The sequence below is a fragment of the Crotalus tigris genome, unplaced genomic scaffold, assembly GCF_016545835.1.
Source record: "Crotalus tigris isolate CLP2741 ecotype Arizona unplaced genomic scaffold, ASM1654583v1 scf7180000024401.5802323, whole genome shotgun sequence".
NCBI lineage: Eukaryota > Metazoa > Chordata > Lepidosauria > Squamata > Viperidae > Crotalus > Crotalus tigris.
In genome coordinates, this window is record NW_024100569.1 from 165651 (window position 1) to 184448 (window position 18798).

An 18798-nucleotide genomic window follows, 5' to 3' on the forward strand; every position below is an offset into this window, starting at 1 on the left:
AATGGAGTTGGTACTTTGATTTAGGCCCTTTGTGGAAGCCTAGGCATTGACAAGCAAGTCTGTTTTAATTAAAATTAAAATAAGAGGGTGGAGAAGGCAAAATAGGAGTTTCTTTATAGAATGTATTAACTACTGATGTAGACATATTGGAAATATAAAGGTGACAACACATGATTCAGAATGTTCCAGCTAGCCTGTGAAGAACCAATCAAGAATCAGGGATATTGGCTGGAATGGATGGATTCCAGCAGCCTGGACTTCTGATGATATGAAAGGTCTGATCATTTTGTAACAGATTTTCAGAGTCTCTGGTAACTTGCTGTGATGATTTGCATTTTTGTGGTATTCAGCAAGACACTTAATTGAACTGACTATTCAATTAAGGATCTGCAGATTGGTAAACAACTTATTTTTATATAAATAAATACATTAATTTTTATTCTATGTAACAGTTATACTGTTACATCTTAATCTTTGTAGCTGCTAGCTTATCATAGTAAAAAAGAAAGTAATGTATAATTTCTCTTTATTCTGGTGATTTTCTTGATCATGAAAGCATCTAGGGCAGAGTAGGCAACCTCGGCTCTTTTATGACTCATGGACTTCAACTCCCAGAATTCCTGAGTCAGCATAGCTAGGGAACTTCCTGATACCCTTTTTAGAAAAGTTAGTCTTAAGTTGACATTTGAAAGCAAACCTTCACAGTTTTCTCCCCAATCAAATGGTCATTATGAAAAGCTGGTTTGAAGTATAAATTTGGTTTGATCCATAATAAATGGATTTGGGTCTCAAACATCTGGAATTTGGGGTGTCCATAGTGGGTGTGGAGGTACAATTTGTAAAGATACAAAAAAAAGTGGTTTCCAAACTTCTATAGAGCAATTATAAGTACAAATATAAATTACCTTTTACATTATGGTTCCAACATAATTCTCTTCTTTGTATAATCTATCTTGCCTAAACATCAAAAACATGAATCATAAGTTCATTTTTTTTTGTTTTTCACATTAAATCCATAAGGGATTTCATAAAAAAATATTGACAGTGATCAAAGAAGTCAATTCAGCCATCTCAACAATTTCCATCATCTTCCCCAACCATTACTTCATCCTTGGTCATATAAACATTTTGCTGCAATTATCATATGCATAAACAAAGTTATATGCAAAAACAAGCAAAAACAAAGTCCCATGATTTTTTTCTCCTCTTGTTCGGATCTCTGGGCCACCATGGATAGTAGTCAAATCCAGACAAGAGACAGTTTCTTCTGTGCTACCCTGCTCTTGACACCTATGGAGATGCATACTGTATCTGCAAACTGGAGCCAAGATGCATTTATTCCCTCTTCAGCAATTTATGTATAGATATGACCTCTTTGGGAACAGTCGCAGCTACAAAGCTAGAATAATAGTCTAAGTGGGATTGTTAGCACTTCTATTACTTGGCAATCCAGCCATCACTGATTATCAAGGGGTATTTCCAGGCAGAATCTGTCCTTTTAGGAATAATATGGCCTTAGCCAGTATAGGTTGAATGCCCCAACTTTGGCTTACTTGATGTAATGGCATGTGTGGATGACCTTGGGGAATCATGGGAAAAGATGCTTCCTATGAAACAATCAGTCAAAAGAAGCAGGAGCTCCCAGTGGCATAATGATCAAAGAAAGAAATTTAGGAAGAACCTGCCCTAATGAATCAAGCAGTTAAAAGTGGTGGTGGGAAATTTCTACTTTTAGACTTGCAAGATTCTGTTAATGCACTTCCTGCTTGGTTTACCTGGAAGGACTGACATTTATATGGCAAGAAGGAGAAGAGATTCTAATGGTTCATCTAGTGGTTCCAAGTAAATGTTAAACAATGCAAGACAGAAAAAGAAAACCTGCTGGATACCCTAGATCAGATAGTGAGAAGTTATTTGGTTTACACCCAGGTCTATTTTTGGCACATGAAAATCACTGCACATCAATGCTGCTAAAGCTCAGATCCATCAGGGAATCCTCTACAATGGTTGATTGTATTCAAACCTGCCAAAAACGATGAGGAGAGGTTAAAGCTACACAACACACACTTTTGCAAGCACAGTTATCAGCTTTGTTGCCTTCTTGCATTTTCCCAGGCTTGACTCCCTAATTTCTGCTGCAGGCATTATTACAGAACAGTGGTTATATCATTTACCTACTTCCAAAAGATTAATTTTTCCTTCCCAGACCTGCCCACTTTTTGCTGTTCTTTTTTTAAATTGTCCTTTGATGCTCTTTCAACATTTTTGTTATCATTTGTTATATAAAATTTTCATCCTGGCTTCACAATAGGCTTACTAACCTTTTTAAGATTACCAGGACTCTCCTGGGTAATTGGGGCTTGGAGGTTTACCTTCAAGGCTGTGCAGAAAAAAATGCTGTGATCTGGTGGGTTAAATCACTCAGATTTATTCTCAGTTGGTGACCAAGAGCTTACTTACCCAGTTATCTAGGAATAGTTTGATCCTGTCTGACCCAAGGAAGTGCATAGGGTCTTGGGCTTGGATCTAGATTCCTGCCCCTCCTGACTGATCAAGGCTGCCTGGGAATTGACATGTGGGTCGGTCCTAGTGATGGTTAATTCATCCTTGAGGGAGGGGGTGTTCCAAACATCATTTAATGTGACACAGGTTCGTCTTTTCAAGAAGCCATAGCTAGACCCCATCATTCTGGGTAATTTTTGGCTACTCTCTCATCTTTTTGAGTTGAGAAAGTGGTGGCACTGCAGTGGATCATGGATGTTACAGGTTATCTCAACCCCTTCTAGTCAGGTTTCAGGCCTTGATATGGGACAGAAATACAATAGCATTGGTTGCACTTTTGGATAATCTCTGGTGGGAGATTATCCTGACTCTTCTTGATCCCTTGTCATCCTTTGATAGCGTCAATCATACTATCCTTTTTGATAAGCTCTGAGAGTTGGGGTGGGGAGAAGAGTTTTGTGCTGATTCAGCTCCTTCCTCCAAGGTTGGTTTCAATCGTTGTTGATAGGGGCAACATGTCCAATTTATGGCTCCTGTTTTGTGGGGTGTGGCAGGGCTTGGTGCTCTCATTGCTTTCTTTCTTTTTTAAAAAAGATCTACATGAACTTGCTGAATAAGATCATCCATCAGCATGGGATGAGGCGTCATCAGTATGTAGATGATACTCAATTGCACATCTCCATCCCGGGTGAATTAAGTGATGCTGTGGATGTTTTTTGCAGTGCTTTGCAGTGGTAAGATAGAATGGCTGTGGGTGGTGGCTCTTTGGTATCTGGGCACTTACCATATTTGGTCTTGCTTAGGGTTGCATTGCTTCTGGACCCAGGACTTCTGCTCAAGGAGCAGGTGGCAATCATGGCTAGACTAACACATAACTTTGTGTTGTGCACCAGCTGCACCCTTTCCTTCATTCATGCCCTCGTCATTTGGACTATTGCAATGCACACTATGGGCAGCTACCCTGGAAAAGTATCCAGAAGCTGCAGCTTGTGAGAATGCAGCTTCACTAGAAGTCTTAGGTGCCATTAGGACAGCTGATGTAGCACCTCTGCTGAGTGAGCTACATTGGGTGGCAGTTTGCTTCTGGGTCCAATTCAAGGCATTTGTTATGACCTTTAAAGCCCTTGATGGCAAGGGCTGGGGTTAACTGAGGAATCGTTTCATTCCAATTATATTGACCTAATCTCATTCAGTCAGTGCATGTTATGGACCTTGTCGGCCAAAGAATTTAACAGGCAGGGTCTATGAGGAGAACCTTCTCTGTTGCTGCCCTGCCCTATCAAGTCTTGCCCCCAGAGATAAGGTTGGCCCCCACTCTCTTAGCCTTCCAGAAGAGCATTAAGATCTTGTCTGTCAGCTAGCATGGGTTTTCAGTAGTCGTGCACAAGCCTGGGGGTGGTTGGTGTCTTGAGGGCACTCTCTCTGCCTTTTAAACTGGTGAATGAGGCATCCAGTTCAGCAGCCCCAGATAAAATGGCTGTGGAGTGTAAGAATCAGGGAGCCAATCAACGTAATGGAGTTTGTGTTAATGGTAGTAAAATGTACCAGGCAATCTGGTCAGTATAATCCAGCATAAAATTATATTTTACAGAGTAGAAAAACACAGGGGGAGAGGTCTTTCCTTTCCTTTCCTCTCCTCTCCTCTCCTCTCCTCCCTTTCTCCTCTCCTCTCCTCTCCTCTCCTTTATCCTGCCCTACCCTGCCCTTCTTTATTTAATGACCTGCTGTGGTCAAATTTGCAATAGTCAGGTAGTTTACCTGTAGGCTCTGTTAGAAGTTTCTTAAATGTTTCAGCTGCTTCTTTTTATTTATTTAATTTCTGTAGCCTATTTTGAGTATACTTGAGCAACAGAAGACACCTTGAAATAACAATAACAATTTGAGGACAATGACTGGCATCAACATTTTCCTCAGCCTGATAAATGACAACTGTTCAAGGATCTACTATATGAAGGGAGAGAGAAAAACCAAACCAATCCAAATCAAAATAACCAGACCAATTCTTGTGGTTGAAAATAAGATAATAACTCAATTTGGACCCAATGGCAAGGAAATGTATTTTATACATTTATACATATCAAGAAGCCATCATAGAAATGAAAGATTTAAGGAATATATTTTGGTTATTCCTTATCTAAGTACAAATGGGCGACTTCAGGGTAATTTGCTGTCCTTGTTTTTATAGCCCTTTAATAAAGGAAACAATGTTTCCAATTGCTGGTTTTGTATATGAAAATTCAAAACATCTACTGTTGATAAATGTTATAAATCCATGACCTCCCTCTTTTACATGATTCCAAGTCACAGGCACTCCATTGTCTTCTAGTCGCTTTTTGTAGAGCAGTCCATCATCCCGAAGTGGGTCATATTCACAGGTCAAAATGTAGGTCTCAGGAAGTTGCTTTACAATGTCATCCTCACTGATAATGGGTGACTGCAATGTCTTATCATTCAGTCGAGATGCTTCATACAGTTCCTTTGAAAATGGAGCTGCCATTGGGCGATCATAAGCTCGGGCTTTAAATTCTCTGGGGATAAGATCCTCACTGATCCATTTCTTGAATTTCTCCTTCATGTCTTCAGGAACATGGCCATTCCTTGCTATTTTTTCTTTGTCTACATGCTCGTTCCCAATAAATTTTAAACCAAAGTTTACAACCCGCTTTCTGGTTAGAAAAGGACCGTGATGGTTTTGAAGATAAGATGGTAGCATGAGATCTATACTCTGCAGGAAAGGATATATCAAGATCTGTGCTCGGATTTTTGGCAGGTTCCCTGTTTTTACCAATTCTTCACAAATCCAAGCAACCATTGTCCCACCACTGCTATCTCCAGCAAGAACAATGTGATTTGAATTGACTCCATAGTCTTTGGAGTGTTTCATAAAATACCAGATGGTAGCTAGGGCATCTAACAACTGGGCAGGATGTTGGTGCTCAGGACCTAAACGATACCTGCAAGAATGAATAGACTTTGTCAGACTTTGAAATTTTCTAGGAAGGAATTAGGTACTCTGAGATAGTCCTTGAAAACATTGTTGGGTTCCAATAAAAAGGATGCACTTTATCAATTGTTTAACTTTAGTATATTTTTACTATTTCGATAAGGAGATGACAGTTGAACATCTTGTACTTTCACTACTGATAGGAACAGCAATTCCCTTCTCCATGGATAGATTTCTCTGCTACTTCTGCCAGTGCATAATTGCTCTGGAGATTCCTTCCACTTCTTTGTTTTGGAACAAAAGAAGGATCAGAAGGATAGAGCTACAGAGCCACATACAGGAAAATAAGGAGGAAATATTAGTCCCCCTTATTGACTACAATAAGTCCTCACTTCTTTTTATAAGGAGGAAATATTATTCCTCACTTTCTGACTACAATTGGGAGTGGCAATTTCATTCCAAAATGAAATGTCACGTAGCCGTGCCAACTTACAATGTGGGATCTGCTGCAGTTTGTTTGTTTGATTATTTGTTTGTTTGTTTATAAAATTTATTGGCCGCCCATCTTACAATAGGGTAATTCTGGGTGGCTTATAGTTACGTAAAAGCTAAACCATAGAAAGTTAAAAACCAGCATTAAAACCAAAGACATACACACTAGGAGGGCGGGGCGGAGTGGGAGTGGGAGATGGGATCTGTTATTACTCAATCAATCAACCACTTCCATTGTGCTGATCCCCCACTGGGCTCCAAGCTGACTGGCAGAGCCACATCTTCAGGCCTTTACAAAAAAGATAGCAGGGCTGGGCCCAACCTCACATCGGGTGGGGGCAAGATGTTCCAGAGGCCAGGAGCAACAGCAGAAAAATCCCTCCTCCTGGACCTCGCCAGCTGGAACAATTGGGCTGATGGGACTTGCAGACACGCCTCCTCTGCATGAGTAGGAGAGGCAATTCCATTGGGTCCCTCAAATAACATGGACCCATACCAAGGTTACTAAGTGAATCACACATAGTCAAGCAAGATATCATATGACTGCAACATGTGAATTTCTGTGGACTTCCTCATTGACTTTGTTTGTCAGAAGCCAGGTGTGAAGGTAACAAATGGTGATCACATAACTGAGTGAATGTTGTGATAGTCACAATTTGGAGGAACGGTTGTAAGTTTTTTTCAGCATTGTCATAACTTGGAACGGTTGCAAAACAAATGGTCTGTAAGTAAGGACTACCTGTATTGCATTATTATATTATTAGACCCAGGGTCCAAAATAAGCAGGAAAATGAAACAGAAGAGACTGTAATGATGATATGGTGTTTACAGCTATTTGAAATCAATTAAATACTTCCTTAATTTCTTCTCAAGGATAATGTCTCTCTGCCACCAGGGGGCAGAATAAGGGAAACTCCTGATTTCCTAACTAATTTAGGCAATACTTTCCAAAGATGTCTCTAAGATGCAGGCAAAATAAATTTGGATTGGTGAACCTGATTTGCACAAGACAAAAAGGATGTAATAATATGGCAGTTTTGGCAAAGTTACATAATGTGCAGTATTTTGTTCTGCAGATCCTTAAAGTACTTTGCATAATTTCTCTGCTTCTCTTGGAAGACAAAGTCCAAGGAAGGGTGCAGGGCACTGATCCCCTTTTACTAGCTCAGTTGGGAAAGAGAAGGAATTAGCCCATTTCCTTTTCCCTTTTACTTTTATGACTAGAGGAGTGGGAAAGAAATGAATGATGTCTCCATGGCAGAGTCTTCCTTAGGAATTTTTGGAGAATAGCAAAACTATGTCCTGTGCAAATCCAAATGTTCCTTTGATCTGCTCCTAATATGTTGCTTTGCCTTTCCTGATGTTGAAACATCATTGATGGAGACAAAAAGTCACTGATGGTTGTGTGATAGCTGGGGGGGGGGGAGAGAGAACCAAGAGACTGAATTTCTCTTTTAGGCTGAAAATATATTCTGTGGTACCTGGGACAGTCTTTTAGGGACACAGAATTTCAGCCAAACTTATTAATTAATATCTTTATTATTTTTACCCCCCTTTTCATCAAGCAGTGCCCAAACTTAACAACTATAAATACAAAATAAAATGCAAAAATATTAAAAGTTGCAATAAAAATAAGGAAGGCAAAGCATGTAAATAAAATCACTTACTCTACATATACAACCACTGAATCACTTTCTCGAGCAAGATAGCAGCATAAAGCACTATAAGTTTCTAGGGGAAAAAATAAGTATTAATGTTCAGGTACTTCTGCATTGCAAATATGTTATTGATATTGTTTTGACTTATGGCCAAATCAAGGTAACCCTATCCTCAAGTCTAAAAAAGAGTTAGAATCAGAAGAAGGTGTTTGCCATTGGTTTACATATTTACAATTGAAAGAAAGGTTTAAATTAGATAAAAAGAGTTATGGATTTGATTTTTGTGGAAAATGAATTGGATATCCTACTGCTGAAAGTAGTGCAATTTGTAGTGATGAGCATATTGTTGCTAAGATTTATAATTTGCTATTGAATTTGAATATGGAGAAGGAGGATGTAAACCATTGTATGATTCTGTAGCAAAGAATTTTGTACGTCATATAATGCTTGAACAATGGGAGAATATGGAAAGATCTTTTAGACAAAAGGTCTAACATTTACATTGAATTATAATTTTAAAATACAATTAAAAAAACATTTTATAAGATGAAATATCACTGGTATCTAACACCGGATAAATTATCAAGAATATATAAAGGTATTTCAAATGAATGTTGGAAATGGAAATGGAAAGATGGAACTTTTTACCATTTACGGTGGAGATATGATAAAACGAAGAAATATTGGAATAGGATTCACATCTTAATACCGAAGATTCTTAAAGTGAATATAAAGATAAAACCAGAGGCTTTTCTTTTAGGTCTAATGGATAAAGAACTTGAAAAAACTTTGGAACTTTGATGTTATATATGTTGACGGCAGCAAAATTACTTTATGCACAAAAATGGTATGGCAAGAGAGCATTCAGCTGTTCCCAAGCCATCACAAACAAAGCTCAATCTTGGGAAGCACTGAAGATATATCTTACCATTTTGATGTTTTTTCCTTTGCAAATGTTTCTTTTACTTTTGCTCAAAATACAATGTTCTTTTCTATGGCTATGCTCACATATTATTGGATGCTTTAATTCTTCTGATGTAACTGGACAGATGACTATTTCTGAATCAATTAACTTTTGCTTTGAAGTTCCTTTCTTGTGCCATAGAATTAAATGGAATCCATTCCATAGGAAGACCCCACTTTATCAGAGTACATTGCTTTTAAATGATCTTCTAACTCAGTGGTTCTCAACCTGTGGGTCGGGGCCCCATTTGGGGTCGAACGACCATTTCATGGGGGTCGCCAAACAATGCAGTCCGCCATTTTCCCCCCTTTTCCTTAGCTGTGCTACTCCCTTTTATTCTATTGGCTTTTGAAAGCCAATAGACTCTTTTGAATAGAGTCTAATTCTATTGGCTTTCAAAAGCCAATAGGCATTGTCCAGGCTGTCTCTGCCCTGCTGAGCCCGCCAAAAGTCCCAGTCTGCAAATGGTGCTGCACCAGTTGAGTAGTCCTCGACTTACGACCGGTTGGGGGTCGCGGCATTAAAAAGGTTGAGAACCACTGTTCTAACTCAGTTGCTTATTGGAAAAGATAAGCCGAAGTAGAACCTAGGGCCAGATTTGGCCATCATTACCAAACTAGGTATCATTAGAAATTGGGACAGCAACATCATATAGATAGAAGAGAGTGTTTGTAGCTCAGATTTGTACTGTAGGGTCCTTGGTGTTTTCTGAGCTTGGTGGTTTTCTTGCAGACATTTCATTATCAAACTAGGTAATATCTCTTCTGTCGATATGATGTTGCTGCCCCACTTTCTAATGTCCCAATTTCTTCTCTGCATTGCGTTTTCTATTTTGAACAGACCACCTCATTAAAAGGGTACTTGGGTGAGAGTATTTTGATTGTGGAATTAAAAAAAAAGGTCACACAGAACTACTTGACTGATTTTTGATTTGCAAGCCATTTCGAAAATACAGATACAAACGGATACTTTAATTATACTGTGAGGATTGCTCCTTTGGGAAGCAGGTTGATGAGTGCAAAATTGCATATTACACATTTGTATTATAGGAAGAAGTCATTAGCCAGAGAAATCATTTTTCTGCTTTCTATTATAGTCTTTGAAGCATCAATGAGTCAATACAATATATGTATTTCTAAGCTGAAAAGGAAAATTTTGAGTTCCAGTCCTAACCGGTTTAGAATCTATCTATCTGATAGGGCAGTGATGGCGAACCTTTTAGAGACCGAGTGCCCAAACTGCAACCCAAAACCCACTTATGCATCGTCGGGTGCCGGGTGGGTGTGGCCCATTGGGTGGGTGTGGCCCATTGGGTGGGCATGGCTGCAGTGGTAACAGCAGACTGGGTGGGACTAAAAAGTTCAATCAATCAATTCCAACTTTGCAAGATCTTTTTTTTTCCCGTGAGAAGTTGAAATTGACTGATTGATTGAACCTTTTTTTTTTTTTTTGTACATGGCGGCGGAGGCCTAAAGCGAAAAGATTTTATAAAACCCAGCTGAAGGCCTAGAACTGAGGCAACAGCACACGTGTCCACAGAGAGGGCTCTGAGTGCCGCCTCTGGCACCGGTGCCATAGGTTCGCCCCACTGTGATAGGGTATCTGGTGGATTACAAGTCTAATGGATGGCCTCTAATATTGAGCAATTCAGATCTTTCTAAGGCTTGTGTCTAGACTTTCAATACAGATGGAAAAGAATCTTTTCTGGGCATTAACTTTAGATTTGCACGGCAGTATATTTCTATCATTGTTCCTCAGCTGCATTCCAATTTCAGTTCAGCTTTTGTACTCTAACTGTTTGGACAACCAGCAAAGATGGATGTAGCATGGTGGTTTAAGCACATAGCTAAACACATTCCTAATTCTGGGAAAGCCATCCTTTTATTTTCTCCCTCCTTCGCTTTTTCTACAATACTACAGATTACGAATATGTTTCATCTATATGGATTTAAAAAGGAAAAGTTAATATTATACGCAGGGCTTTTTTTCTCATAGAATGTCCAGAATGGAGTTCTGGCACCTTTTTTGGATGGAACCTTGTAGGATAGGCAAGGCGGGTTGTATGACATGTGTGAGTTCCAGCACCTTTTTTTTTTTTTAACAAAAAAAGCACTGATTATACAAAATATCTTACTTTTGGATCCAAACATGCCACATCCTCCGTGAAATAAGAGCACTCCTTTTCTTAGGCCAGGATTTATCTTTTGGGGCTGATAAATCCTTACTGGTACATTTTCAAACGTTGTATCTGTAATTAAGAGCTTTGATTCCTTCACCTGCGGCACCAAACGCATTACAAATCTTACAAACCAGATTTGAGTACAGATGCCTAATTTCTCAAAAATCTTCCCCTGTTTTAGATTAAGAAAAGATTGGTAGTTTAGAAATTATGAATAAAAAGAATTACAACAAATTCTAAAATAAACAATAATCTTAATTCATAAATATGTTTCATTTGTTGCCCAATAGAAACAACTTTGATGGGCATAAAGTGCTAATGATAATTATATTCAAACTAGTTCAATGCAAGTTTTTCCCTCCCCTCAAACATCAGTACAAGGCAATCCTTGACTTACAACCCCTATTGAGCCCCAATTTTCTGTTTTTAAATGAGACATTGGTTAAATGAGTTTTGCCCCATTTTATGACCTTTCTTGCCTCAGTTGTTAAGTGAATCACTGTAGTTGTTAAGTTAGTAACTTGGTTGTTAAGATAACCTGGCTTTCCCATTGACTTTGCTTGTCAAAAGGTCACAAAAGGGGATCACATGACCTTGGGACACAGCAACAGTCATAAATATGAAGCCATTGCCAAGCATCTGAATTTTGATCACATGATCATGGGGATGCTGCAAAAAGCGTAACTATGAAATCGCTTTTTTCAGTGTTGTTGCAACTGTGAATGGTCATTAAATGAATTGTTGTAAGTCGAGGACCACCTGTATTTATAATACTTACACCTTTTATACAAATTAGCTTTAGAACATTTTTTAAAAAACCCATCATAAGTTGCTTTGTAAATCAGCATTTTCCAAACTCTGTGGGGACTAGGGCTGAGTGAACTGATCTAAGAGAAAGCATGCTCCTGTTTGCTCTGTGTGGATGTGAATAGCTGTTGGTGCTAGTCTGGGATTGTAGGAGATGTTGTTGTGTGTCCATTAAGACAAGCCCTGAGCCAGAAGCAGTGATCCAGTTTTGGATGGGCTGCACAAAAACTTGCTTGAGCAAGTTAACAGATGGATTGTCCAGGCAGGGCAGGTGCCTGGTACAGGTATAGTCAAAACAGCCTGATGTTATTATTTATAAATTAATTCAAGGGGTGATCACAAAGTTTGATATAAATTGGTATAAATGATTGTGGTCAGATCTGCCATGTTCAAGACGGCCTGGGCTACTGAAGTGAAATTTTAAGCAATTGAAATCCATTATAGGCAGACAATCTTGGTCACTGGAAAAAGTTGTGAACCAAAGTTTTCCACTAAAGGCAACTCATTCAAGGCAGGCTATAATTCCTAGGTTTGTGTCAGTCGGGATAGGGCAATTAGTGCACCCAAGATTAAATTCTAATTTAACTTAAAGTTATACTCTAGAATTTATCATATAAACATTTAATTTAAAGATTTTTTTTTCCAGAAAGAATGTTACCCACTATATATAGGTGGAAACAACAAACAATATTGTGTTAAAAGTGATTATAATTATAATTGCTCTATCCCGACTGACACAAACTTAGGAATTATAGTCTGCCTTGAATGAGTTGCCTTTAGTGGAAAACTTTGGTTCACAACTTTTTCCAGTGACCAAGATTGTCTGCCTATAATGGATATTGAATTAATTTACTTATTTTAAAATATTATATGTCCATTATCTTATACAGATAGGCCTTGACTTACAACCATTTGTTTTGTGACTGTTCAACATTACAACAACACTGGATGATTGTTTTTCATATTTATGACTGATGCAACAGCCCTGTGGTCACGTGATCAACATTTGGATGCTTGGCAACTGTGATCCCCTTTTGCAAATCTCTAACAAGCAAAGTCAATGGAGAAAGACAGATTCACTTAACAGTCATATTACTAACTTAATGACTTCACTGAACTGTGGCAACAAAGGTCTTACAATGAGGCAAAACTCACTCAACAACTGTCCCAATTAGCAACAGAAAGTTTGGGCTCCATTGTGATGGTAAATTGAGGACTGCCTGTAGAATATAATTCTGAGTAATTAACCACCGAAACATCTCCCTCCCAGCATAAAACCGTCATACACAAGCAAGATGCTGTAGCGCTCACAGACTAAGTACACAGGTGATGAATTCAACTCCTATCCTAGCCTAAGATCTGGGAGAAAGCCAGGTCTTTATGGCTTTTAGGAATTTTTCATTTCAAGACATGTTAGTAGCATACATGGATAAAAAGTAAAAATAAATTTGGCATACCAAAAAGCATCTGCTATAATCAGGGAGTTTGAATGCCATCAAACTGGTTTGACAAGCTTCATCTGAGATTGCCTCACTCCATTTCTTTCCTGGGATAATCTCTCCTATTGTTCCTCAACTCACATTAAATACATTATCCAATTATTCTCAATGAGAGCTTTCTACTCTTCTGGAACTTCATTTCTAGCACACTGTCTTGATGAGAGGTCTTAACAGTCGTCATGGTGGCTCCTGTAACTTTGGCTTTTGAACTTAGCAGTTGGATACAGATCTTGGCTTCTAACCAAAACAGAGATTCAGAGATACAGAATAAAACTATTCCTCTAGAAACAGATTTATTAATCATGTATAAGGATCCCAGATCGTATATGAGGGAGGGAAGGAAGGAAGGAAGGAAGGAAGGAAGGAAGGAGGGAAGGAAGGAAGGAAGGAAGGAAGGAAGGAAGGAAGGAAGGAAGGAAGGAAGGAAGGATCTTCTTACCAAATAAAATGTCCATATTATCACAAAATGAAGCAGCCAGACTTTGAAAGGCTCTTTGTCACCCAGATGAAGGTCTATTTTCCTGGATGCCAAATAAGGAATCAAAAAATATTTCACGAACCAGCTCTGAAGAAGTGAAAAACCAGTGAACAACCACATGTTCAGTGACTTACAAAGGTCTCAACTAAATTACAGATATTGCCTGAGAGTGATTTTAGCAATTACCATAGCTTAAGCAAGCTTTCATCTAAAGCCAGTTAAGAATGAGTAAGATTTTGGAATGGAAGCATTTATAGCGTCAGGAGGTGGAATATATCATCTGACGATCACTCTTTATTAATGTGTAGGAGTGTCACCACAACTAGGAGAGGATTGCAATAGAGCAAGCTAAATGAATTCATCCTTCTACCTGGTTGATATATTTCATATTTGTAGCCACAAGGCAATAATTATAATTAGTTAGGCTGTTCCACTAATAAGAGAGATCCAGATTCAAAAGATGCAATGCAATTTGAAGCTTAACTGGATATTATTTAACACAGCAGGTGTGCATCCTGTCTCCCTCCCTTTTTAACTTCTATATCAACCCCCTGATCGATCTCTTACAGAACTCTGATCTGCATGCACCCAACCTAGCACATCGCAAAATCCCGATTCTTCTATATGCCGACGATGTGGTCATTATTTCACAAACTCCTATAGGACTGAAGAGAGCAATTAGGGCAACACTTGGCTACTGCAGACAGAACAAGTTGGTCCTTAACTTTGATAAATCAAAAATTTTAGTTTTTGCTAAAAGACCTGGAAAATAGAAGGACATAGTTTGGAACAGGTTAGAACATTTAGATACCTTGGGCTGGTTTTCCACTCGCAAGGGACATGGAAGGCACACCTGGATCATACACTGCAATAAGTCCTTAAATGCAACCAAATATTACTTTTACACAGGCAGAGGTCAGTTAGTACCTGCTGCCTTAAAACTTTTCGAGGCCAAAATATTGGCGCAAATTCTATATTTGAATTTGCATGGTTTCAAGCAAGAAAAACTTGCTCGAAACCATACAAACCAAATTCCTGTGAGCCATCTTAGCTGCACCCAAGGGAACCCCAAATGCCCATTAAGAATTGAGACAGGCATGCCCCAAATCCAGGTAAGAGCTTGGAACATGATGGTCATTCACTGGCTTAAAATGCATTTCTTTCCAGAGAGATGTCCCCGTTAGTGTTGACTGACAACTTCCCTTCCCCCTAGAAGCAGGCGATAGATCATAAACTGGGCTGTTATGGGCTCTCATCGGTATTCTTAATGTCCCTAGGCTTTGACCAAGCAAAGCAAGTAGTATCCAATAGAATAAAGGACATAGAGTTCCAAGAAGAACTAAATAGGTTGCCTTGCCACAGTAGGGATAGAATCAAACAGAGTGTGTGGGAATCGGCAAGATATCTGAATGATCTGACCTTCCCAAAACAAAGAATAGCTTTCTTCAGAGTCAGATTTAATATTCTTCCCTCAGCACTCCTCCAGGGCAGGTATAAGAGAACACCAGTAGCAGAATGGGTATGTATATGTGGTAAAGGAGAAGTTGAAGACATCTCACATGTTTTATTGTACTGTGAGTTATACCGAGTTCATAGGACAATATATATTCTCCCCTTATTAGAGAGATTGCCAGGGAGGGCAGACAATTTTTATGTAGGCTTTCTCCTCCAGGACTCAAAGCCTTCTATCTCACATGCAGTGGCAAAATACTGTGTTGCGGCAATGTCCACAAGAAAAAAATTGGTTACAGATTTATAGCCGTCAACTTGTGCCAATTTTTTGGAGATATCTCTAATAATTTTTGGAACATTATATTTACTCACACACTTATCGGCTTTCCACTCACGTAAACTAGGGAGTGACCCTAACATTTTGAGAACATGTATTTTCTTAACATGGATGTTATTATTTACTATTAATGTCAGTACTATTTTTATTTTATTTTTTTCTTAATATATTGTAAAAAGTGATGTCTATGACGGTAATAAAGTTATTATTGTTGTTGAGATATTATTTAGTATTTATTGGGAACTTTCCAGCAAGGAGTTTTCCTTTTGTTCTATCACAGACATTGACCCTTTTTGTGAGACATGTCCATAGACTTTCTATCTCACTGCACTCCATACTCACTATGGCGCAATGAGGGTTGAATCTCTACTTCTGTAAGTATAGGAACCATTTTAATAAATTTTTATTAATTATGGCATCTTCCTTGGGGTTCACTTTTTGGGGAATCCAACCCACAACAGCCATAGCAAGCATCAGTCAGTCACAAGAGCTTAAGAAAATATGCAGGTATGCAACTAAAGGGTCCTTGGTGCTCTCTGAGCTTGCTTGTTTTCTTGCAGATGTTTCATTACTCTAACTAGGTAACATCATCAGTGCTAGTAAGGAGTGCTGTTTTCTGTGTTTTTATATTCTGGTGTCTTGCCTATCTGGGTGGGTGGGGCGGTCTTTGGTTGAGCTGTTTACTAATGGCTCTGTGGCAGCTTCTTGATTGGGGTATTGCTTACTTGATCGTTGGTCTGAAAGTAACCTTGGAATTAATCTATGCTGATCTGAGTGCTGATTACTGGTGGATAGGTGCTAGAGTCTTTTTCTCTTTGGGGCTGGTTTATTGTCTCTTTTGCATAATCTATAGATGTTGTTACTGTCTGTGTGCCTATTGATGGCTGATTTGTCAGAGTGCCAGGCTTCTAGAAATTCTCTGGCCTTTTTGAGTTGGCCTGGTCTAGGATTGTCACATTTTCCCAATTGAAACTATGGTTAAATCTGTCTGTATGTTGTGAAATTAAAAAAAATTCACCAACTGGCTTTTTGACTGCCAGTTGGTGTTCATGGATGCGTTCTGCCTATCTTCTGCCTGTTTGTCCTACATAGTTGTTGTTGCAGTTCTTACATTGTACTGTATGTTGTAGATAACTCCTGTTTTTCCTTCTGGAGTTGCTGGGTCTTTGGGTTTACTTAAGATGTTTTGAAGGGCTTTAGTTGGCTTATGTGCTACGCTGATTCCATGTACTTGTAGTAGTCTATTTGTGATTTCTGAGATATTCTTGATATAGGCAGTATATTTACATATGGATAGTGCTTGTTTAGCAACCACAGTTGGGACCAGCAACTCAGTTGTTCAGCTTTCCTGTGTTTTATAGACTGCAAAGGCAGTAAATGCAAGGATTGATTGCAAAGTTATTTCATCACCACTATAGCATAATGCTACCACTGCTAAATGAGAACTGCCTATCCTACATATTCTATTTAGTATTCACATATTTTCTTATCATTTTTGTTCTAAAACTTATTGCCCCTATTCTAAATTTTGCATTTTTATTGCTAGGTGCAATAATAGAGAATTTGCTTTTTGGGATGATTAAAAATATAATAAGTAATGTAAAGGGAATGAATGCTTTTTAATGTAAATATAGATGATAATTATGCAAATGTGTTCACCTATTGATGCCCTAATGAGGAATTTTTTTCAATGTATGTAGTATTTTCAGAAGAAGATCTTTTGGGGAGAAATATACATTAATATTCTTCGTGTTTGCTACAGTTCAGATAATTATCAGTCTACTCTGCTCAGCTGCCACTGTTTATTTTTTTCAAAATATGTATGTTAAATTCATGATAAACAAAGGAATCTTATCCATTTTGCCCCTGAATGCAAATCTGTCACTGTCATTGAATTAAATATGGAAGAAAAGTATTTCATTTTCATTTACTTGCAATATAAACAAGTGGTGCTAATTTTTGTTGCGGTACATAACTTCATCTGATATTTTGTCAATGTCTATTTTTCTTTTTGTTATTGTTTACTAAACTTTCGTGATCTAATCTTATAATATGTACCTGCTCACAGCTGATAGGTCTTCAAAATGCCCTGTGTTCTACATAAATAGCACTAAGTATACATTATATTCAATACATCCATAAATATTATAGATAATATTTTCTTTAATATGTAGCATTACCCCCTCAGAGGCCACCAAAAACCAGGCCCTCCCAGCCCCAGCCCCCTTTGTCAAGCCCTGCAGTAGTGTTCTCCAGGGGTTAAGATGTCTCTTCCAGTTGGAGCTCATGCAGAATTAGTAGGTAGCAGGCTCTTGTCATCAAGGAGGGGCTTCCAGGAATGAAAATAACCAGTCATGATAGTCAATGCTATGTGATATCCAACAGCCCAAGGCCGGTATAGCAGCAGGAATAAAAGATTCCTCAGCGATCGTTCAGAGTCAAGTGGGATGGAGGAAAACCCTGGCTCCAGACAGTAGTAGAAACAACAACAGTCAGTGTGCTGTAGCAATAGCTCGTACCCCAGGGCAACTCCCCCACAATGTCTAAAACCTGTACCAGCAGCAATAGTCACAGTCCAAATAACCTCCAGGCTTTGCAGCAACAAGAGCTACCACCAGTCTCTCCTCTCCTTCTGTTGCTTCTTCTTCAGTCAGGTTTCAGCATCAAAGCCCTCCCCCCCCCTTTATCTTTAATGTTAAAATTTGAGGCTAGGAGCCTCAGCCAACTCCTTTCTACACACTCTCTCTCTTGCCTCTGTTTGAGATATCCTCCTTACGAAGGAAGCAATAAAACTCCACTCTCTCCCTCCCTCTAGCCTCTGTTTAAAATATCCTCGTTAGGAAGAAAAGCAAATAAAACTTCCAGTCCCTTTACCTTCATCTGATGAACTGCAAAAGCAGCAGCCCCTGGCCCTTTCCTTTCCTTCCCTTTTCTATCTTTTCTTCCGCCCACACTGGCCACACCCAAAGCCAGCAACAGCTGTCCCAATCTCTCCCTTCCCAACCAAGCTCCTGCAAACACTCTCAGACAGCCCCGCTATACACTCCCCCCACCTAACAGTTTCTTTGGTTCCCTCAAAAATAGGGAGCTTTTCTGCTCGGCGTCTATATTATCAGGGGCGGGTGTCACTCTCTACACTGTGTCCTAGGGCATCATATGTTAGCCTCTTCACCGGGTGTATCACCCTCCTCGGTCTCTGCACCTTAGGCTCAACAGTATCATGAGCGCCATCCTCTGGTGACCCCCTACCCCTGGGGGTACCCGGGACTGGCAACCCCACCTCTGACACTGGTGATTGACGACCCTGTGAAGTAGCTGGATCCACCTCCAACTATTCCCCTAGCTCTACAATGTCTGGGGGCAACAATCCATCCTGTTCTGGCCATTCCCCAGATTGATCCCTGGCCTCAAATCTCTGGTGGGTCCCCTCCTGTTTGCAAATTCTAGGCGTGGATTCCAAGCCGTCAGGCCCTGGCTGTTCTAACT

General features: G+C 39.2%; 1 protein-coding gene across 1 annotated transcript; it reads right to left on the reverse strand.

Annotated features, from left to right (window-relative positions):
* Window positions 1-4545: 4545 nt before the first annotated feature.
* Window positions 4546-14467, reverse strand: LOC120301888 (arylacetamide deacetylase-like 4). The gene is made up of 4 exons (XM_039329635.1): window positions 13485-14467; window positions 10695-10911; window positions 7606-7669; window positions 4546-5456 (listed from the first exon to the last, which is right to left on the reverse strand). Exons 1-4 carry the CDS (start codon window positions 13641-13643, stop codon window positions 4682-4684), a joined length of 1215 nt encoding a protein of 404 aa, XP_039185569.1. The 5' UTR covers window positions 13644-14467; the 3' UTR covers window positions 4546-4681.
* Window positions 14468-18798: the final 4331 nt, after the last annotated feature.

What these genes read in the sequence shown, in the direction of transcription:
- LOC120301888 (XM_039329635.1), bottom strand. Translation starts at nt 13,643, where the DNA reads ATGTGGTTGTTCACTGGTTTTTCACTTCTTCAGAGCTGGTTCGTGAAA. An exon ending in TAATATGGACATTTTATTTG is followed by an intron (nt 10,912 to 13,484) that starts GTAAGAAGATCC and finishes AATCTAAAACAG; the next exon opens with GGGAAGATTTTTGAGAAATT. An exon ending in TCAGTGGTTGTATATGTAGA is followed by an intron (nt 5,457 to 7,605) that starts GTAAGTGATTTT and finishes TCATTCTTGCAG; the next exon opens with GTATCGTTTAGGTCCTGAGC.